This window comes from Notolabrus celidotus, chromosome 18 (assembly GCF_009762535.1).
Source record: "Notolabrus celidotus isolate fNotCel1 chromosome 18, fNotCel1.pri, whole genome shotgun sequence".
NCBI classification, from domain to species: domain Eukaryota; kingdom Metazoa; phylum Chordata; class Actinopteri; order Labriformes; family Labridae; genus Notolabrus; species Notolabrus celidotus.
In genome coordinates, this window is record NC_048289.1 from 6,206,479 (window position 1) to 6,229,564 (window position 23,086).

The following is a 23,086-nucleotide window of genomic DNA, read 5'->3' on the forward strand; positions in this document are numbered from 1 at the left end:
TTTTTCTCATTTCTCTCCTGAAGTCACCATGCTTCGAGTGAATGCATTGACAGCTGTTGCTAGTGATCACAGTTTTATTGCAGAGGTAAAATCCTGTGTCAGTTTAATAGGAGATAAAAGAACAGTCATCGCTCCAAGAATACATGAGACCAAAATACATGTCTTAAATCTTCTGGAACCAAATGAGAAAATGAGCAGCCCACATCCAAATACCTCAGAGGGAAATATACAATGAATCACTTAAAATACGCTTCCTTTATATTATTTAGATTTGGATATTCAGAAGGTAGGCACCGGGTTTTCTTTAGTCCAGGTCTGAAGTAATGTTATTCACGGTTTGAGAAAATGTGTTTTTTAAAATAATAAAAGAACATGTATAAAGGGACAATAGAAACACATAATTTTTACCAACGTACCCCAAAGGAATTCAATGTTTTCCCCACTCTGTGAAAGTTAAAAGGGAACAAAGTATGAAAAATGAAAGAAGAGCTTTAAAGTGAAGTTCAAACCCCAGACTTTGGGTTTCACAACAAAATCCCATTTTCATCTTTATTGCATTATGAGCATTGTGTACATGTTACCTGTTGGATGGGGGACTGGATATAATGGCCATGCTTTCACATTATTTGGATGCAGGCATGACGCTAAGGTGAGCTATCCGGGGGGTAGCTGGAGCCCTTCGAAAAGCAATTGGCCACCCAAGGGGGCCCCCCTAAAATCCTAAATGTAATGTGTCTTTAAAAATCAACTCTTTGTGCTGTGTTGGAGCAGGTTGCTAGAAGTGTTGTTTACATGTAATGTAGCACACTTCGTCTTTGATACTTTTTACTGGATGTTTTTTAATTAATCAGTGATCGGCATTTGAGCCGGTCATCTCATCCGATCATTTACATCTGCTGTCACTGAACACAGTTTACAGCTGAAGGCTAAAGGCATGGCCTACGCCGAAGGTCCAGCTCCCGTACCTACGCAGAGGGCTACACACGTAGCTGACGTGCACCTCCTCCAAAATCGTAGAATCGATGCAGACCACAAGCCCTGTGATTGGTCCATTCGAGTGCATTGTATTTCCAGCATTTACAGCGCTTGCGGGATCCCCCATGACATCCTGGTGGTGTGTCATGCTGTTGGATGTTTCTTCTATCGATCTGTCAGCCAAGCTAGGTCAAAACCTGAAATATGATGGTGACTGGACTTTTGCTGCTGGTCAGGGGCAGAGCGTGGAGCACTCGGGCTCTTTTCTGTACTTGGACCCTGAGCAGGAGATCTACTCCGGCTGCTACTCGCAGGAGAATGAGTGTTGCCATCCTCACAGAGATGGCCCTGAGAGCGCTTCAAAAAGACAGAGATTTTTTTCTGCTTTTCTTGTGGTGGTTGCGACTTTTTTTCTCCTCCTCAGTCCGCTGGACGGAACTTTGCCATGTGCAATACAGAGAGCAGATGAGCATTGTAGACTCGCCATCATGTAGAGACAGAAATGACACCCCGTCATGTAAATAAGATAAATAACATAAGGGTATTTAGTCTGTTTAATAAAAGAACTAGGTATAGACCTGATCTATGAGAGAGGTAGCTGGTGCTATATAGAAAATAAAATTAACTGAACTTCCAAGGAGGGGTGGGCGTCCACCCCCCCCCCCAAATATAATTGTAGGGGAAACACTGAGCTGTGTTTACATTCCGCTACAAACATCTTTAAGCCCCGCCTACCTCTCACCCTGCAACATGGTTCGCTTCTTCTTCTGTCTAAGAAGCTCATTCAGGCCTCCCTTTCCAGTGGTTGGGGGGTGTTATTACAGGTTTATTTATATATATTTTTTAGCAAACATTTGTTGTATACATATCGTGAAAAATGATATCACATTAATTATCGTTATCCAATTATCGCCCAGCCTTAATTGAACGTTGGATATTTGTCATATTGTTCACCAACTGGAACTAGAACCTAAAACTTAAAACCTTCTGCTCATTCACTTTTCTTTCCTTTCCTTTCTCTCTCTGCCTTTTCCACAGACACACACACACACACACACACACACACACACACACACACACACACACACACACACACACACACACACACACACACACACAAACACACACACACACTTGGGGATTTTCAACACCTAAGTGGGAGAAAACAGTGAGTCAGATTGACTGCAATGAATGGCTCTGTATTCAGTCCGGTTCCTGTGTGGGTCAGCGGGACAGTAGAGCCTTCACAGTCACTTTCTGCTGTAGGACGTCTGAGCGTATTTAGCAGTGTGAGGAGAGTCTCCAGCCCTCCACACAGGCTGCGGATGGAGGGATAACACGGCAGATAGATGATATGTGAAGTTGAATGTGATGTAGAATCAGGCTTTGAGGGCTGAGTAGAGGATTGGGATGATAGCCAGGTTTGATTGGAGTCGGAGAAAGAGGATTATGCATGTAGAAGAGGAAGTCACTGTGAAAAGTTTGCTCCTTTTGCAAACTTTGGACAGATTTTTGGCGTCTTCGGAGGAAAAATATGACGTTATGTAACTGCTAGGGCAAGTTTAGACTGCAACAAACCAATATTAGAGTAGTCTTAATAATTTAAACTCAATACAAACAGTGACTTATGGGTTTTAATTGTCGTGGGAGAGAGGCAGAGAAGAAGAATAAAGAAGCAGACTCATGTATGATCAGTGAATGAGTAAGACATGGGACAAATAGCAGTCTGTCAGCTGCAAGGTGAGTGAGAGATGACTTGTTCAGTCTTGCTGAGTGACTATTTTTGCACTGATTGCTGCGGTGTAATAAAGAAAACAGGGTTGTTTTATCTGCGTGTGCTTGTGTTTTATAGTTTTCCCTCTCTCTGTGCTGTGATTAGAAAGCAGAGTAAACTGAGCATTTCTGAGAGGCACAATCATACGTTCATGAATAACTCGGCTGCCATGAGGGTGTCAGGAGCGCTGAGAGAGGGAAGGGTGAGGCAGCAGGGAGGTGAGGAAAGCTCCCCATCCTGTCAGGGCTGTCAGGTTGTTTGAAGGAAGGGCTGATGATGGGGGAGAGAAAGAAAACAGTGAGAACACACGTAGGGTCCTGCAGGGATGGAGGGATTTCTGGAGAGCACTGTGATGAAAGGAAAAACATGCCACCAAGTAATAATGGTCTTTTTCCATCCCCTCCCTCTCTCCCTCTCTCCCTCTCTCACTCTCTGTTTCCAGAGTTGCTGGGCTCCACCAAGAGACTCAACATCAACTACCAGGACTCAGACGGGTAAGACAAGTGTGTGTGTGTGTGTGTGTGTGTGTGTGTGTGTGTGCGTTTGTGTGTGTGTGTGTGCAACGTTGAGTCAGAAGAAAGCAATGGAAGAGTCACAGTGTCCTGATTGACACGCAGATTAGTAAATAAAGCCCTACCTGTGGCTGCCTCCTCTGTGTCTCCAGTCTTCACATCGTGACTCATGACTCGATCACATACATGTTCTGACATATAGAGCACTTGAAAGGTCTCACCTCACCTTTAAGGTATGTTCATGCATACAAGACATTGACGCTGTTGCACCAAAGTTCGTCGGTGCAGAGATTCTCCTCATATCCTCAGGTTGCTCCAAATATGGTCGATCCAAACTCCATTTAAAAGATGAGCGTTTTTAGGTTTTACATGTCAAACCTTGCAGATAGATTTAGCAAAGAATTAATTCAAACTTTTTACGAATCTGCATTATGACAGACGTAGTATTTTCAGCGTCCTTTCAACCTATGCATAATATAATCTCTTTGATTTAGGCTCATAAACCAGATGTGGGCCAGCTTGTAGCTCTATCATTTAAACAGCTAAGAGTGTGTCCATTAGAAAAATCTTTAAACTGATCCTAGCCATAAACTGTTAATTAATGGACGTAGTATCCATGACGTCACCCATCTGTTCCTGAGCGCCGATTTGAAGCCAATCGTTTGGCGGGAGCCATATTGGAAATGCTGAACTGAATCTAACTTCTGTTGAGCTAGTGTGAGGTAAAGAGGCGGCCTTTGAGCCTCCTAGCCAGCAGCTACAGTGTTCCCGCCTGTCAGTCAAGTCAGTTACGTCCTTAAAGCTAGGGTTGGTAGTAGTGGTGCAACGGATCATTGTTGATCCGTGATCCGTACGGATGCCTCTCCACGGTTCGGCACAGACGTGGTCCGCGGATCGGTTGATGAAAAAAGTTGCGCGTGTTCACGTGATGACCGCATGTTCAATCCACACTCGTCAAGCGCAGCTGTTGTCATGGCAAGTGAAGGAGCAGAGGGACTTGAAAACCCTCCTGCATCTCTTAAGTCACATGTATGGGAGCATTTTGGTTCCCTGTGAAATACAGTGAATGCTGAATGTGCTTGAGCCACGTTATGAAACTCTGTTGCGTACCCACTAGACCAGAGGCCGTCAATACGCGGCCCGCAGCCCGTGGCCCGCATCCGGCCGCGTATTTATGGCCCCCGAACTGTTATTCCTTCACTGTGTTTTGGTTGGGTCACTGTGTGTTTACCGGGACTTGTCTCCATGTCAGATACGTAGACAGGCTGTTAATGGGTCACTTAGAGTCCACTGCTGAGTGCAATTTTTAACTTTCACTTTCGTTTCTGGAGCAGTTAACATATTGGCTCTTTGCCAGCTGTAGGACCCTAGAATGCACAAAAACGGTGTGTTCACAGTTTGCAGCTCAAAGAAAAGTGGACGGTGAAAATCAGCAAATGAAAGAAGAATGGAGTGAAACTTTTGAAGTTCCTCAGCTCCTTCACCTGCCATGCCATGAAATGCAGTGAATGAGGCAGGACTGGGCCCACAGATGGGGTGCTTTGCACATGCTGTACATTTTGAGTTGAATGTTGTTTTTATTTAATGGGCAAAAGTTTACAAGGGTTTTACAAAATAAATGGAGGACAAAGTTATATTTGTCTTGTCTTCTTTTTTTTTTTTTTTTTTTTTTTTTTTGCTGATCCGAAAAATGATCCGATCCGTGACTCAAAACCGTGATCCGATCCGAACCGTGAGTTTTTTGATCCGTTGCACCCCTAGTTGGTAGTCATGGAAAACTAGCATTCATTTGAATGTAGCATTTCCTCAGGACTCAGTCTATTTCTATGTTTATTTCTGCTTTAAAGATCGTCTTTCCTGAATGGGTGCGTATGTGATTTACCGTGTTTCTGCAGCCAGCTTCAAGCGGACACTCAATGAATTGCAGTTTATAACACTTCCGCGTGGCCTTCATATTTTGAGACCAGAGGTTGCTGCTTGATCCTAGCTAACAGTTCATCAAACTGGGCACTGATCAGCCTCAAGTAGCTAGAAGCAACAGGAAGGTTCCCCCAGATCATAGAGAAGGAGGGGAGTCATCCCAGCTGAGTGCTTCCTGGGTGATGTAAAGAGCCAAGACACAACAGGGTCAGGTTTACTGAGGTGTCTGAAAGGTTATATGTTCTAGGGTTGCGTTTAACTTGGCAGCATATTAAGTGATTTCTCCCTCTGCAAATGAAATGCAAGTTCCCAACAAGTGTGTCATGGAGCATTGCTCAGCTTGTAGTTTGTCAAATAGAGCAGTTGAGGACATTTCATATTAAAGACTACCTGATGCCAGTCCACTTGTGCGCCTATTCAAATGGCAGTTGTCACTCTTACACAATCCTGTAATTTTCCTTTTCATGTCCTACACTGAAGTCCCCACTCCTTAAGAAGTGTTTGATTTAACATTTCGTATGCTGACTACAAATACTTTCATCTTCCAGTGTTCAATAAATACTTCATGACTTCAAATTGGGCCGGCGCTGGATGTATGTGTTACTTTGTTACATTTTCCTTACAGTATTTAGTCTGTGTTTTTTCTGATATATCAATATAGGCCATCAGACATGTAGAGAATCCCTCGTCCCATGTGTTAGCCTACTGGCAGTGTGTGTGCGTGTGTGTTGACTCAGGTTAGCTACGTGTGTCTACATGTAGAGTCAGTGCAGTGTGTGGGAGGTGACACACAATAGGGGTGTTGAAATTAAACATGTCCACCCATGATGGAGTGTGTGTACGTGTGTGTGTGGGGGGTGCAGATGAAGGGGGTACCTGTGATATTTGAGATCAGTGCTGAGGGAATAAAGAGAGGAGGGGAGGTAAGCAAACAGTGGCAGTCACTGAGACAACACCAAAGAGAGAGAGAGCCTCAGTGTATGTGTGTGTGTGTGTGTGTGTGTGTGTGTGTGTGTGTGTGCACGCATAGAAAGTGTTTTTTAACTCAGGAAGTAGAGAAGGTATGGTGTGCTGAAAGAGTAGATGGATGGATGGACAGAATCAATAACCATGTGGTTGTGGGTTTGTGTGTCTGTTTGGAGCACAGGGTCTAAACTTTGACTTCACAGTGTGGAGGTCCATCAGAGTTCTTTTAAGGGCAGGTTGACATCTTAACTTGTTAAAGGCACCATCGTACCTTCACCTTTATAAAACCCTTTGTGTTGGTTTGAAGCAGACACTCATTGTTAGAGAAAGTCCAACGATCCCTGTGGCAGTGTTTGTCACATTACTCGCCTCTGTTCCACCTTTTCTCTGATGATCCGGTGCACACAGCTCTACAGGAGCATCATTTGTCAACAGAGCTGTCAGTCACAGTGTTATATCACTTTTTATACAATCAAACAGCTCGTTTAAAACTTAGCTTCTTCTTCTTCTTCTTCTTCTTCTTCAAAAAAGGAAAGTCTTTGACCTGTATTTTGAATTTATAGTTTGACCCATATCTCTCTGGTAACATAGAGGAGGCTTTCAATCAATCAATCAATCAATCTATCTATCTATCTATCTATCTATCTATCTATCTATCTATCTATCTATCTATCTATCTATCTATCTATCTATCTATCTATCTATCTTTATTTATATAGTGCCAAGTCGCAACAAATGTTATCCTCAGACTCTTTCCAAACAGAGCAGGTCTAGACCGTACTCTATGTTCTATTATTAACAAAGACCCAACATCAAGACAGGATAAGATCCAGTCCCATCTTACAGACAGGACTCAGTCTGATCTCATCTTGATCCACCATGAGCAGAGCACTTTGCAGCATTTAGCAAGTTACAGTGGCAAGGACAAACTTCCTTTAACAGCAGAAACCTCCAGCAGGACCAGACTCATGTTAGACACACATCTGCTGAGACCGTGTTGGATAGAGGGATAGAGGGAGATGAAGAGAGAGAGGTGATAGTGGTGAGACGATAGTAGTAGTTGTAGCAGCTGGAGTCCGGCATGTCTGTAACAGCAGGCCATCTATGGCAGAGATCCAGAGGAACCTACGAGACGAGAGGAGCCCAGGGACTCCAGAAAGGTCTATGGTTGGGGTTGGGGGTGGTGGGTGAGATAAGCCTATAGCAGCATAACTAAGAGCTGGTCAAAGCCTGAGCCTGTAGAGGAAGCTCCAAGTGTGTTGGCTTCACTTTTGAGGAGCTGTCACGCCGTCAGTCTTTTTGTGCAGTCTGAAACATAAACAACTCCATAGTGCAACTTTTGTTTGTTTTCGACATCTGTTAAAAAAGTAACAGTATGTTTTCTTCCCAAACGCATCCGTTCTGCTTATAGCCACTGGCTCACTTCCTCCACTCTGACTGCCTGAGGCTGTGAAACCAGCTGAAAGCCCTCTGCACTGCAGTTGGCATGTTATCCCCTCTTGAGGGGTTGTTTTGTGAGATAGGGCTCTGCTTGTGTCTCTCCTTGGAGGCTCACCTTCCCTGAAGCACTGATTGTGTCGGTGTCGCCCAAAGCAAAGGCAAAACTTGTTGCCAAGAATTTATGTTTTTAACTTCTCTCTCCGTCGACAGTGCAGCAACCTGAGAGACAAACACACATTTCATCTCTGCAGCTCCAGGAAACTCACACAGCAGTGTTAAGTGTTGATGGTCGGATATGGATACAGTCTCATAAAACACATAAATTCTCATAAGAGGCTGAAGTTTGTAATGGGATCACACACACACACACACACGCACACGCACACACACACACACACACGCACACACATCTCAGTCTGGAGTTTGCAAAGGGCTCACCTGTTGTAAAATAATCAGAATGATTTATTACCTCATCTCCTTGTCTCATCCCTTGACCCTCTCTCTCTCTCTCTCTCTCTCTCTCTCTCTCTCTCTCTCTTTCACAGCTTCTCAGCGCTGCACCACGCTGCTCTGACGGGCACCACAGAGCTGCTGTCTCTGCTGCTGGAGGCCCAGGCCACGGTGGATATCAAGGACATCAACGGTATCATGATGGCATAACAGATTCAGAGTCATAGAACAAACCCACAATACAGAAAAAACAGTGCTCCCACTCAGGAAGTCAGTTTGGGTTAAATTGTGCTTTAAAAACTTCCTCAACAGCTTTGTGACACTCTCAGCTGAAAAATAAGTTTGACCCACATGAATAAATATGAATCACTTTGAAGTCTTTCTGCCATGCAGTGACAGCAGCACTGCAGCGAGTATCTGCACACTCACAGCCCAACACATACAGTGGAATTTGTTGCAGTGAGAGTGGCAGCTCAGATACTCAGACCAGAAACGAGTGTACTTAAAGCTAAGCGTGTGATGCCTCTGAGGTCGGCTGTAGGTTTCTGAAGGAATGTTATGATGGTTTCATTTACATTTTGGCACCTTTGCCAGCATGATGGTTCTGAAATTCAGGGTGTCATGCAAACAGAGTTTAATGTGCTGCTGCAGCATCACAAAGCATCAAACTAGAGCTGCACCAATCAGAGAAGACTTTATAATGAAGATGTCACTAATGTAAATCAGGAGAATGGAACCTTTTGGAAGAAAAATCTAGAAAATATTCTGTTATTATTGTTGTTGTTGCAGACAACATGAAGGGGTTGTAATTAGGGCTGGGCGATAATGGGCGACCCAACATAAGATAGAAGAAGAAGGCGGCATTGAACAGCCAATCATGTCGCAGGGTGAGAGGTAGGTGGGGCTTAAAGACGTTTAGAGCGGAATGTAAACGTAGCTGAAGAAAACTCAAAACCTAGCATCTCAAAGCAGTCGTTAGTCTGACACTGTGTCGACTCTGCGTTAACTATTAACTTAATACACTTCATTAAATCTACTTTCAGGATGTGGGTAAAGGAAGAGCACAGAGACAACTTCTCCTGTGCATTTCTAAAATGTTTAATGCTCACCGCGACTGTAGGACAACTGAACACTGAATAGCCGTCCTCTTACATTAAAGACCTGCTTCCTGTTAGGATCGTCAGAAATGATGGATTCAAGAAGTTTATCAGAGAACTAAATCCAGATACAAGCTAACAAACCGTCTGGTTTCTTCAGCTTTCACTCAGGATCAAAAATCTGCCTTTACATTTAAATGAAATGATTTGATATTTATCGTGATAGTTTTCGATATCTATTGATAAAATAAAATGCAGATGTTATTGATCAGATTTAAGGTAGAAGTCTTAAAGTGGAGAAATGATGCAAACACGCCTAAAAGTAGGTGATTTAAACAATCAGTTTGGAAGCGTCCCAGTCCACTCACATTGTATCAGTGGAGTCTTTACACCTCTATCTTCTTTTTTATACTCTATTTGTTGCATTGAGTAAGTGAGACCCCATTCTGCTTCACTGGAGCTCTCACATGAATGAACTGATAGGTGCAGGTGAGAGACAATGGGGACAAATAGACATAAAAACAAACTTTGGCTCTTCAGGTTAGGTACATCTGTTCATTATCTATAGTTTGTTAAATTGACCTCAAATGGACAGATAATCAAACTGTAAAAGGCCCCATGTTCACATATGCTGATCAAACTTGTTCAATCCAGAATATGTCCCCCTATAAGTAGCAGATAGTCGAGCCGTATTTTCAGCCCATTCCTCATTTGGGATGTAAGCTTTCTCCACCCATGTCTCCTTTTGTTTCCTTTAACTGCTTCATTTATTATACAAAGAGCTTTGATGGAGCAACAGCATGGCAGGCTGTAAATTACACAAACAATCAAATCCACATCACAGTTCATTTATTACCTCAGTAAAACATTTTCCTAATGAGTTTATGGTCCTAACTGCTTGTTTCAAGTCTTCACAAGTACCATTGATGTTCATGTTGTTAAGTAGTTGTCCCATTTAGTGTCAAATAGATCATAAATCAAGATGTATTTCAGAGCATGGCTAAATTACAGCTTGTGACTGATTACCATGGCCACTTTTTATAACAGGGATAGAATTGTAGGAAAAAATTTAAGATTCTTTTTAAATTAAGTCAAAATAAAGCTGCTTTGACTCCAGAAAAATACAACATGGTGACAAATAAAATGATATTGAAAATTATGTTATCACGAGAAAATATTTCATATCAATCGATATTGATAACTATCATAATAAATATCAAATCCTTATTTAATTTAAATTTAAAGTCAGATTTTTGGTCCCGAGTGAAAGTTGATGGAACCAGACAGTTCGTTAGTTTGTATCTGGATTTAGTTTTCTGATGAACTTCTTGAATCCATCATTTCTGACGGTGCTAACAGGAAGCAGGTCTTTAATGTAAGATGAGATTTTAGTTTTATTGTATAGATTCTTATTTTTCACAGATTGAGGTTATTTGCATAATTTCATTTAAATTTAAGTTTAAATTTAAACAAAGATATATCAAATTGTGTTCTGTGTATCAGTTCATAGAGTATTGTTTTGAGTTGTGCACTGCTCTTTAGGATTACTAATGGTTACGGGCAGAGTGATGTTGTGTCCCACAGGGCAGTGAATGCATCACGGTTATTCAGTTTTCAGTTGTCCTACGGTCGCGGTGGACATTAAAGGTGTTAGAAATGCACAGTAGAAGTTGTCTCTGTGCTCTTCCTTTACCCACATCCTGAAAGTTTATTTAATGAAGTGTATTAAGTTAATAGTTAACGCAGAGTCGACACAGTGTCAGACTAACGACTCTGCTTTGAGCTGCTAGGTTTTGAGTTTTCCTCATTGTCGCTGTCGCTCTTTTTCAGCTGTGTTTACACTCCACTCTAAATGTCTAAATGTCTTATATTTATATTGAGAAAAATGATATCACCATAATTATCGTTTTTGAATTATCACCCAGCCCTAGGTATGTCCACAAACCAATGAGATACTTGACATTTGTTTTGGCTTCTTCTTATTTACATTCTTTGTTTCACTGCCCCTATGTGGCCAAAAAATGTTTCCAAGGCAGTGATGGAAGAAAAAAATTGATTGGTATTTTCATGGGAGTTTTCAATAACAAGAGTTATTTATGATACCACTCTAATTCCCTCTGGTTTGTGTTCCCAGACTTAAGCAGAGAAGAGAGCCACAGAGAACATTTTAAAGCTGTTTCCCCGTCTGAGCTGGCCTCCCTGTGACTGTTAAATAGACTTTGACATGTAGAACCTCCTTAAAGCTCATCTCACTGCTCTTTCCTTCTCATCTCATCAGCTCCGTGTCTCTTGCTCCTGTTTCTGTCTCCAGGCATGCGTCCTCTCCACTACGCAGCGTGGCAGGGGAAAGCAGACTCTGTGTTGCTGCTGCTGAGAGCTGGAGCTGCAGTCAACTCCCCCTCTCTTGACGGACAGATACCGTTACATCTGTCTGCTCAGTATGGACACTATGAGGTGGTGAGTACACACACCCAGGGACACACACAGTTCACAGCTCAGGTTTCAGAGAGCGAGGGTGAATGGATGCATGTTGGAGGAGTTGTTCTCATTCACAGAGTTCCTTCAGGGCTTTTACACTGAAGACTACTTCAGCGAGACAATAGATGTGAAAGAAAACAACTCTACTTTCCTTTTAGGACTAAAAACACCTAATTCTTAATATCTTATTATGGGTTTTAGTGTGTTTTCATCCATCATGCGTCTGTGGTCTTTCAGTCCAAACCTCTCTGTCTCAACTGCTCACTGCCCAGTAATTGTAGAGTCAATGGTAGCCAATGAGCAAGTGATTACTAACCTTAGCTTTCATTATAGCTCACTAGCTAACTTGCAGTGCTGTGGATTTTTGTCAGTCCAAACAAACAACATGACTTCATGGTTTGTTTTCAGGCTGATGAAGTGATGCCTCTTGGCTATTAAATCAAAGACTGTTTGGAAGGGTGTGTTTGATTTGTTTTTCCTGTCCCTGCAAACTTTGTTGACTGAAGAGGATGAAAATGTCATAACCCTACCCAAAAACCATCAATTGCCAAAAACAATTCTGTATGACACTTTAAGATATTACCAGAGAAGATATGATACGATCATAGACTGTATAAAAAATAGACGTAGTATCCGTGACGTTATCCATCTGTTCCTGAGGCGCTGTTTTGAAGCCCGTCGTCAGCGGGAGCCATATTGGAAATGCTGAACTCAACCTAACTCAGTGTGAGATAAAGAAGCAGGCCTTTAGCCTTTTCGCTAACAGCTACAGTGTTTCCGCCTGTCAATCAAGTTAGCCATTCCCTTATTTGGGCGAAACCTGTACGTTTAATATCTTTGAAGATACTGAAAAAATCCCCCCGTACAGTGTGTGCTGATAGAGCTTCTCAGTCCTGAACCCTTTTTTTGAACCAGGCTGTAAACATGTTTATATCTGCTGTAATGAGTGTGTAGGTGGTGTCCAGTGTTTCTGCAGCCAGCCTCAAGTGGACGCTCGATGAAATGCAGTTTTTAGCACTTTCGCATTGGCTTCATATTTAAACACCGGAGGTTGCCGCTTGGATACGATGCTGTAAGATACGATAAGAAGGGATATAATGTAAGAAGATGAGAGACAATAAGCAAGACAAGATAGGATTAGGTAATGTACAATATGATTGATTCCATTTAAGAACAGGAAAATTGTCCTGTTGTCTGATGAATCATAATGTGACATCCTTTTTTGAATTCATGGACACGACATCTTCAGATAAGGTGCAAAAAGATAAGTTATGAGTAGATATGATAAATAAAGATACAACACAGTATGATATGAGTTGGTAAGATATAGCACAAAAAGATACGACAATTTGATTTGATATGGTGAACTAGCCCATGGGTCATAACAAATATAGCAGATAAAATAATATGCTAATTACACTACAGGAGAGACGTACTGGTCACTGCTGTAGGTTCACTGACTTTAGATTCTAAGGTGTTCTGTGCGTTTTTGCTCTGTTACTCTGTGGGGATGAAATAAAGTTGAAGTTGAAGCCCAGCCGCCAAAGGCAAAGTACCAAGGCATAATCAGTCCTCACATTTCACTGTAATCCACCCCCTTTGTGTCTCATCCTATATTGTCCACCAACAATACCAGTAATGCCATTAATGCCATCATGCAGGTTTGTCACAGGAGTCTGATGGCACACATTCCTCATCTCCGGCCTTCTCCCTATACCTCCTGGAATGTCTTAATGGACAGACACACACATTATGGACACACACGCAGACACACACACCCCTAAATCTGTCATACAACTCATAAGGAGGCATGACCTCCTCAGTACAACACCATCAAACACGACACTGACAACCCCAAACAGAGCTATCGTATGTCCCTCTCTTGTGTTCAAAGACCAAACACGAACACACACACGCACACAGAAAGTGTCGGGATGACTGGCATGTGAGTGTGTGTGCATAAAACATAAGGTGATATCACTTACCTGTATCCTTTCTCTTTCAGTCTGAGATGTTGCTGCAGCATCAGTCTAATCCCTGCCTGATGAACAAAGCCAAGAAGACGCCTCTTGATCTGGCCTGCGAGTTTGGGAGGCTGAAGGTGAGTCATATATATATATATTCATGAACATGGAGTTTCATTCACCTGCAGGTCTACTCAATTCAACAGTGTTCTTGATTTCAGCCCTAAAGGAGACAATATTGTGCTGCCATTATAAGCATTATCAATACAACTCTTTATCATTAGTCATTGGAACCAGAGGGTGGAAAGTCTTGACTGTTCAGGGCCTTAATTCCAGTGCAGCATTGCAGGTTTTACAAACTCTGTATGGCCACACAGTGAATGACTGCACAGTCGTGTACAGGTCACTCTCATCTCCTGTATACATTCAGGCACTCGCAGTGACACGGGGAGTGTTCATTGTACACAACTTCAGCTGATATCCAACAGTCTTCACATGACAAACTTGATCAACTTTTAACCGATCAAAATCACAGCAATGCAACTTGTGATATCTAATTGATAGTTCAAGCGTGTGTCCCCTCCGTTGACGTGTTATATCTGTGTCAGAGTTTGAGACAGTGCTGCCAAATATCACTCCTTCTACGCTGCTAAATTACTGTATTCAACTATTCAAAGACTAAATGTGGGCCCTGCTTTTCATAAATTCTTGACTATTCAAACTAAGTTAAACAAAAGAGCTTGTTTTTTCACTGACAGGCCCGGATTGTTCGTCCAGGTGTCTTATCTCAACAGAGATAGATCTTTTTGTCAAAGATTTACTAAAAGATTAAAGCCAGAGGAACCACACTGTCACTCTCTTCAAGATCACCTGACAAAATCAATGCTTTATTTCTCACACTTGGTTTTTCCACTAAACATGAGCATATATCTGTCTAAATCTGAATGTTTGTCCACAGGTCTGTATGTTGTTTACCATTTTATCAAAGTCAGCTTTAACTTTTAACTTAAGTTTCAAACTTAAGATTTGGCCCATATAAATATAAGTATTACTCATATGTCAACCATAGCTTAGATAGGGGGACCTGTTTGCTGAGTTTTACAGTTTCTCTGACAAATTAGCAGATAAACCCTGAAGTTCAGATTTAGAAATACATGTCTGTGCCTGTTAAATGTTCTCTGGTCTGATCTGAGTTTGCACTTTAGCTGTTAAAATGTCAGCTTCTGGCAGTTTTTGAGACTGTGTGTGTGTGTGTGTGTGTGTGTGTGTGTGTGTGTGTGTGTGTGTGTGTGTGTGTGTGTGTGTGTGTGTGTGTGTGTGTGTGTGTGTGTGTGTGTGTGTGTGTGTGTGTGTGTGTGTGACTGGATGCTGCAGTTTCTTCAGACAGCAGCTGCTGAGTGGTGGTTAAGCCTCCATGTACTAGTCTGACCCTATATTTCAGTCACCATATATAATTTCAATCTTACCACACAACCTCAGTGAGCTTGGCTTTGCATATATACAGTACTCAAGCCTCCTGTTAATGCTGTAATTCTCGCTCTGATTCTGCCACTCTTCTGTCCTCGTGCCTCATTTCTCTGTGTTAAACTTCTCCTCAGGTGGCTCAGCTGCTGCTGAGCAGTAACATGGTGGCAGCGCTGTTGGAAGGGGAGGGAAGAGACGACAACATGGATGCACCATCCATCACTCCTCTCCACCTGGCAGCCAGGAACGGACACAAAGACATCATCAAGTAAGATCACAGCGAGCAGCAGTGTTCAAACGTACTGTCGGAGAACTTTGCCTCTCCTTCGTTCTTCATCTCTCCAGCAGCTTCAGATTCACAGCTTATCAAGTCACATGAACTTAAATGTCTACTTGAAAAAAAAAGTCCAGAGAACCGGAACAGAAGCTCGGCCATCAACCTCTGCAGATCAGGGTCGACTCACTCCGACTCAAACACTAATGTCAATGTACGCTCTCCAGTGTCTACACCTACACCTTTATGATGTAGTTTTAGATGTGATACAGAATACACAGGAGAAATGTAATAGGGTGGGTGACATATATCACTGATAAAATAATGTGCATTAAAAGTAGAGGTGGGAATCTCTGGGGAACTCACAACACATGCCTCAACATAGCAATAATGTAAAGACACAGTGATCCGCAATAATCAATAAATGCAAGAACATCATAAACCCATACATCATGATATCTGAAGAATACATTAATACTCCTAAATGCTCAAGAACAGGATTAATGTTTTTTCCGTTTCTCCTGAGCATGGCTGTAAAATGTAAACATACCCACCACGCCACGTCACAGAAACACTGACATAAAGGTCACGACAGACGCTGTGCTACTAGCAGCACCTGGTCCTGCTGCTGGTTAACGTGACTGCCACACAAACAGGCCGTTAATGGGACAGGTGTGTGTGTGTGTGTGTGTGTGTGTGTGTGTGTGTGTGTGTGTGTGTGTGTGTGTGTGTGTGTGTGTGTGTGTGTGTGTGTGTGTGTGTGTGTGTGTGTGCCCGCCCTCTGGATGCCCATGTAGTTCATTATGTTATGTTATTTAAATTATGTACTATAATCAATAATGTAGAAATATAGAACTTTTTTTTTCTTTTTCATAATTCAATTTCCACAATTGGTCAGATAAATATTCACCATGATGCAGGATGGAAGTGTTAGCTGCTCAAAATGTTCTGGGGGAGGACCCCTGACCCCCTTCTTGTTAACGCTGCCTCAATACATTTAAATTCACCCTGAACTGTGAGCACCAGGGGTTTGAAAGGAGATGCCCTTTTTATTTTTCACCCCTGCACCTCGAAAAACCTGAGTATGCCTCTGTTTTTACCACAGTGTCAACAGGCAGAGGTAAAATGTGCTGGACTCCTCTCTGCTGATTGGTTTGATGAGTATAATCAGGTTGACCCCGGGGGTCTCTCGACCAATCAGAATGAAGAATTGCCGGGTAAAAAGATGAAGATGATATTTCTGCTTTACAAGACAACATGTAAATGTGCAAACTCAAATAATACTCTGAAGGCTGATGATAAAACCTGAGTCTGGAGCAGCAGACATTAATATGCAGACAACAGACATTTTGTTCTCTTTTTCTTTTAAATGATAAAACACTGTAATGAAAGTGACTCTTTGAAAAACCTCATTTGTTTTTTTGGTTTTATTTTAATTGTTTTATTTTTTGTAATTGCATTTATGTGTGGGAACCGGAGTTACCCGGGGGAAACCCACACAGGGAGGGAAGGGTTATGGGGGGCGATGGGAGTGAGGAGTTGATGTAGGCTCCTGCTCCTTCTTCTTCCAGGACTTTGGCTTCCTCAAACCCAGAATATGTCTGACACTTTTCCAGAACGGTTTGGCTTGGGTCGCTGTCTCGGTGGCTGGAGTCACTGTCTCACTGACTGGAGTCTCTGTCTCAGTGGCTGGAGTCGCTGTCTCACTGACTGGAGTCTCTGTCTCAGTGGCTGGAGTCGCTGTCTCAGTGTCTGAAGTCTCTGTCTCAGTGTCTGGAGTCTCTGTCTCAGTGTCTGGAGTCGCTGTCTCACTGACTGGAGTCTCTGTCTCAGTGGCTGGAGTCGCTGTCTCACTGACTGGGGTCAATGCTTCAGGCTCTTCCTGGGGTGTCAGGGTCGTTGCGGTCTCAGTACTGTTAATCTCTGAGTCCTCAGGCTCCTCCTGGACTTGGATGGTTAGTCCCTGCTGAGCAACCGCTTCAGCCCACTGTTGGAGAGTAATGATCACGGCTTCATATTTTTTACTGAGCTCTATGTACGACTCTCTCAGGCTCTCGTGATTCTCTTGGAGAAGCACATTTTTTTGTTTTTCCGGCTGAAGCTCAGCGTTGAACTCCTCCTGTCTGATATCGTATTCCTCTTTCAGGTCGTCATATTTTTCTCGGATATCTCTCAGAGAGTTGAGCTGATTGCTCAGCCCCTCTATAATCTTCAAGAAGTATTTTTTCTGGGAGATGATGGTCGCTGACGTTTTTCCTTGGAGGGCTTTCAGGTCAGTTTTTAACTTCCTGATGAGCCACTGGTCTTCCCTCTTCCTGTTTGCATTTGACTGGACTTGCGTCTTCAGCTGGTTTTGAAGGTTTACAGCCTGATTTCTGACAGTGACGACCTGTGTTTGGTACGCCTCACCGAGCTTCTGGTATGCAACTCTTAGAGCCTGATAGTGCTGTTGGAGGAGGATGTGGTTCTGTTTTGCAAGCTGGAGCTCAGCGTTGAACTCCTCCTGGCTGGTTTTGATCTTCTCTTTCAGCTCCTCGTTCTCCTGTTCAAGACATTTTTTGAGGCTGAGTTCATGTTTCAGCTCCTCATTCTCCTGTTCAAGACATTTCTTGAGGCTGAGTTCATGTTTCAGCTCCTCGTTCTCCTGTTCAAGACATTTCTTGAGGCTGAGTTCATGTTTTAGCTCCTCATTCTCCTGGTCAAGACATTTCTTGAGGCTGAGTTCATGTTTTAGCTCCTCATTCTCTTGGTCAAGACATTTCTTGAGGCTGAGTTCATGTTTTAGCTCCTCATTCTCTTGGTCAAGACATTTCTTGAGGCTGAGTTCATGTTTCAGCCCCTCATTCTCCTGCAAGAGATCCTCCTGCTTTTTGATGGCCTCTTCCTTAAGGATGTTGATCTCTGCCATCTCTTGTGTGAGGGTGTCCCGTTCAGCCATCAGGTTGGTGGTAACACGCTGGTCATTCAGCACCCTGTCTTCCAGAGACTTTAATTTCTCCTCAGTTTCAGGGTTTAGGAAACCAGCCTGTTGTTGTTGAGCAGGGACCTCTGGCTCACTCTCCTGGACGTCAGAGTTTGAAGCTTTCTTCTTCTCCAGCTCTTCTTGGAGAAGTTCACTCTTTGTCCTCTCTTTCTGAAGTTTTTTCTTCAGCTTATCTTCGGTGGTTACGAAGTCCTTCCTCAGCTGCAGATACTCCTTTAGAAGAAGCCTTTTTGACAGGTTCTTGATGGTCTCCATAAACTCAGCTTCTTCGGCAGGAGTTTTATCAGCAGTGGGATTAATCAGCTCCTTCTGATCTTCTTGGTCCTCTGACTTTTGTTCAGCCAACTCCATTTCTCTCTCCTCTTGCAAGCGGCTGGATTTATTCTTTTTACGAGTGTTTCCCCTCTCTTTTTTCCAGACTTCATCAGGTGTTTTCAAGTCCTTAGGAAGTTTGGAAAAATCGATCGGGTCCTCCTGACGTTTGCTTCTGCTTTTGTCAGCCTTGGCCACTTTCTGCGTTTGTTTGGGCATTTTGAATGATTGTTGAGTGTGGATGTCTCTCTGATACTCGCCTACAACAGATTCAAAATGATCCTTCTGATGGAGAGAGCTGCTGTGGTTTATACTCTCCCTGCTTGAATCAGTCCTTTGATGTTATGATGTCATATGTTCAATGTCACATCATAGTATATGTTTTTAGAACACACACACACGTTGCTAAGGAGATGCACTGATGGAGAGAGAGAGGGAGAGAGGGAGAGACCCTTTTACTTTCCAAACTCCAGAAACTCTCCTGTGTTCAAAAAGTGTTGTTACAAGAAGAGGTGATGACACACAACGGCGAATATGTCCCTGTCCCTACTGTTTGAAATGTGTTGTGATGGCATTACATTTAAAACATCAGATGTCTTCACACTATTTTCAATTAGATATAGTCTTTGAATTATTTGACCATCAAAATGGGTTGCTATTAACATTTTAAGCAGGGTCCCAACCTATCTGAAATTAGGATTATACTTCTACTTTTCACTAGCAAGGACCACGCCACACAAGGATATAAGTTTGAAAATGTAATGAATTATTGGTATGTAGTGTGGCCCAGCAGAAGGAGACTCAGGATGGGGGTTCTGTCTCAGCGTTATCCTGCCGAGCTGATCTTGACCCAGGTTGTACCTGGAAGTAGACAAGGGCATAGAAGAAAGGGAGCACAAGTTGAATAGAAGGGAATAAGGAAAAAGGTTACGTGAAGTAGAGAAAGGTGAGGGAGGGTGGGTTGAAGAATCACAGACAAACGGTTGGAGTAGGCTGGCTACGTTTATAAGTAGGCCTGTCAGGTGATTGAGGGTGTGGTTTATGCGTGGTCCTGCTCCCGAATTGAAGTTAACACCTTAACTTCATTAAATTCATAACATATTTGCTTTATTACTATTCTTGTAATACTACAACAATATTCTCAAAGTATTTCCCTCCAGCCCTGATACCCTGTAGTAATGAATTCCCTCCTTTAATTAAAACATCCTTGAGGAGAGGCGATCAATGCTTGTCTGATCTTGTTTCAACGATCACATATCAACATGAATCGTCCCAGTTAGACATTTATTTAATACAGATTTTTGTTATCTTCCCATAAAGATTCAGTTTAAAATAATCAACCATAAAAATCTTCATATTCTCCCTGGGACCAAATGAATGCACTCCAGTTCTAACCAGACCTGAAAGTAGGTAACATAAGACATCTGCTGTAGAAGTCTGAAAGTCTTTGAAGAGACATAAATCCCTCAGTGAGAGACGACAGCCAAATTCTGCTGACTAAACTCCAAATAAACTCATGTGTGCTAACGCGCTCCATTTTTCTTTTTTTAGTTGAACGCTCAACGTTTCTCCTCCCGCGTCTCATATTCAAGCCTCCAGTTCAGCAGGAGAAGCAGGGAGGAGGAGGAGTAGGAGAGAGTGTTGCTAAAGAGATGTGATAATTCAGGATGGGAATCATTAGCAGCAGGTCTGAGAGGCAGGGTGGAGTTACTTGGCTGAGTTCACACATATTTACTCACATATCCTGGCATAAAACACACACCGAGCCCCTGCAGGGTATCTGGAGTGTGAAGTCATTGGTATTAGATATCACCACAGTACAGAGCGTGTTCTCTCTGAGTGTTCGTGCTCTCTCTAGTTTGTTTTCTGTTTCAACCTCAGGGGGAAATTTAGCACCCGCAGCTGTGAATACAGGACTGACACACAAACGCTTTTCTGTGCATTATTAGTGTAATGCAGTAACAGCAGCTGTAGTAACAGGCTGTAGAGGAAGTGGTAGCAGAGTAGATAAAACAGCATTAGTAGTAAAACTGAAAATTCTAGTGAGGAAGACGAGAGCAGGGAGTGCTTCAAACTGTTGCAGCAGTAAAACTAGGACACATGTAGATGGAGCTGATGTAGTTTTGGTAGCAGCACTAATAATAATGACACAGTTCATTCACAGCGCACTCATCAAAACCGGCTTTACAAAACAATTCAAATGCTACAATAATATCCAAGTCATGCATTATTTTCTGCATGATGTGTTAGCAAGTAGCCACCCCAGGATCTCATGCTGCACACTATTATAAATAAATTGAACCAAGTACAAGATTAGAAACAGGATCTCATATTTCACAACGCTTTGTTTTGAGTCTCACTTTTAAAATACGTTGTTGTTCGGTTATTACAGAATGCTCTTATACACAGTATGAAAGAAAGAAAAAATATTAATAGAAGGAATAAAATAAGACTTAATACGAATAAGATCAAAATGAAATAGAATAATGATAAAGTATATACAGAAGCATAGAATATGTTAGAGTTAGCTATGTACAAAAGCGCTGGGAATGAAGGTGATATATACACTACCAGTCAAAAGTTTAAAAACACCTTCTCATTTAAGGGTTTGTATTTATTTTAATTATTGTAAACACTGTAGATTAATACTGAAGACATCAAAACTATGAAAGAACACATATGGAATTATTTAAATAACAAAAAAGTGTAAAACAAAGCAGAATATGTTTTATATTTTAGATTCTGTAAAGTAGCCCTCTTTTTCCTTCATGACAGCTTTGCACTCTTGGTATTCTCTCAGTCTGCTTCATGAAGTGGTCTCCTGGAATGGTTTCTAATTAACATGAGCCTTGTCAAGAGTTCATTTGTAGAATGACTTGCCTTCTTAATGTGTTTGAGACCATCAGTTGTGTTGTTCAGAGGTAGGGTTAGTACACAATGGATAGCCCTATTTGACTACTGTTGTAATCCAGATTATGGCACAACCAGATTATTTCATAGTTTTTCATAGGTGTGTCCAAACTTTTGACTGGTAGTGTACAAGGATGTTAACATGGTATGGATATTGCACAGTGTATTGCATGGTTATTGTACAGAGTATAGGTTATGTTATTGTTCAGTGATCAGAGGGAGGAGTTGTACAGTCTGATGGCCACCGGCAGGAATGACTTCCTGTGGCGTTCTGCGGTGCATTCTGGGGGAATGAATCTTGCATAAAAGAAATCAAAATAATCGAAAGAAGGAAAGAACGAACAAGAGCTACTGTAACAGGCTGCATACATGGCTGGCGCAGACGCATGGATACGACCTATATGATGTCCTCTCTGGGCTGTGAGTTATCATCCTGATAAAGAGACCGTCTTCACACGTGGGAAACTGTGTCTGTGTATGCTGAGGTTGAGCCTCTGACTGCGACCAACTGACTGATTCAACTCCTGGTTATAACAACAGTTATATCAACGTAATATCAACAGACTAAATGTACAGATGAATCATTTTCAGGTCATCAAGAGGTGAAACTGTCGTCATGATTAATGGAAAGCTTGAGAGTGATATCCATTTTAAACACTGTGGCACAGTTACCACCAACTCTCACTGTTAGTGGCCGTTAGCACCAGTGTTTGTGAACTGTGTTTGTTGCATTTAGGCATTTGCAAGGAAAAGAACCAATTTGTGAATAAGGGGGAGTGTTCTGTATTTATTTTTGGTTCTTACCTGCTAAAAGAATATTACAATAACTCCACAGTGAGGAAATAAAGGCATGAATAATAGTTCATGAGTCCTTAAAACAACATTGATGTTTCCTAGAAGTAATCCTCTAGTGGTAAAATCTGCCTTAATAATAAAGTTAGTGTCCTAGATCACACATGATAAGAGAGGACTGAATATCAGGATCAATAACAAAGCCCTTATTCATTTGAGAAAAACTTCAGCCATCCCGTTTCTAATATCTGCAGGAGCATTTTGTGGAAGGTAGCTGCAGTCGGCTTTCCTCAGAGATGCACCTGTGTGTCATCAGCGTATCAGCAGAGTTTGTGTATGCTGTAGAATTCTTTGCAGCGATGCTTTTAGAGTTATTAACAACAGCTTTAGTCACAGCAGCAGAAGTAGTTCTAGGAAAATGAGAGCCACAGTAGACTTTATTTGGAGGTATAGCATACCAGCAATGAAATAGATGACTGTGTGTATGATGATGAAACAACCCCCTTTTTTCCCTGACTGTGAGCCTTGGCATACCTAAACTGAATGTATGTACCCAGTGCAGATTATGAAAGTATATAAGGGCAGACAAGCTGCTTGTCCTCATGACTGAGATGAGGAAGTCTCAGCTATGTAGCAGCTTTCACATACTGGGCCATGTGCAGGTTTCACAGTGAGATTAAAACTGTTGCTGCTGAGTTAAGAAGAAGGTTCAGGTTACAAAAGGTTTGCTTCAGGCTCATTTTTTTCATCATCCCACTGCACAGATTAATATTTC

At 42.2% G+C, this 23,086-nt stretch overlaps 2 protein-coding genes across 2 annotated transcripts in view; one reads left to right on the forward strand and one right to left on the reverse strand.

Moving 5' to 3' along the window:
* Positions 1-23,086, forward strand: part of LOC117830479 (caskin-2-like) — an 82,769-nt gene that overhangs the window by 40,530 nt on the left and 19,153 nt on the right. The window contains exons 3-7 of the mRNA XM_034708618.1: positions 3,192-3,243; positions 8,133-8,230; positions 11,446-11,591; positions 13,618-13,713; positions 15,175-15,308. Coding sequence (XP_034564509.1) covers positions 3,192-3,243; positions 8,133-8,230; positions 11,446-11,591; positions 13,618-13,713; positions 15,175-15,308 — 526 coding nt within the window. The remainder of the gene's footprint in view (positions 1-3,191; positions 3,244-8,132; positions 8,231-11,445; positions 11,592-13,617; positions 13,714-15,174; positions 15,309-23,086) is intronic.
* On the reverse strand, positions 16,727-18,966 carry LOC117829555 (interaptin-like). Its single transcript, XM_034707105.1, has 2 exons — positions 18,144-18,966; positions 16,727-18,092 (listed from the first exon to the last, which is right to left on the reverse strand). The coding sequence occupies exons 1-2, from the start codon at positions 18,826-18,828 to the stop codon at positions 16,828-16,830; spliced, it is 1,950 nt and encodes a 649-aa protein (XP_034562996.1). The 5' UTR covers positions 18,829-18,966; the 3' UTR covers positions 16,727-16,827.

Coding starts and splice junctions, on each gene's coding strand:
- LOC117829555 (XM_034707105.1), bottom strand. CDS start 18,828: ATGCCCAAACAAACGCAGAAAGTGGCCAAGGCTGACAAAAGCAGAAGC. Junction 18,093..18,143: donor GGAGAATGAGGGGCTGAAAC/ATGAACTCAGCC, acceptor AGGAGCTAAAAC/ATGAACTCAGCCTCAAGAAA.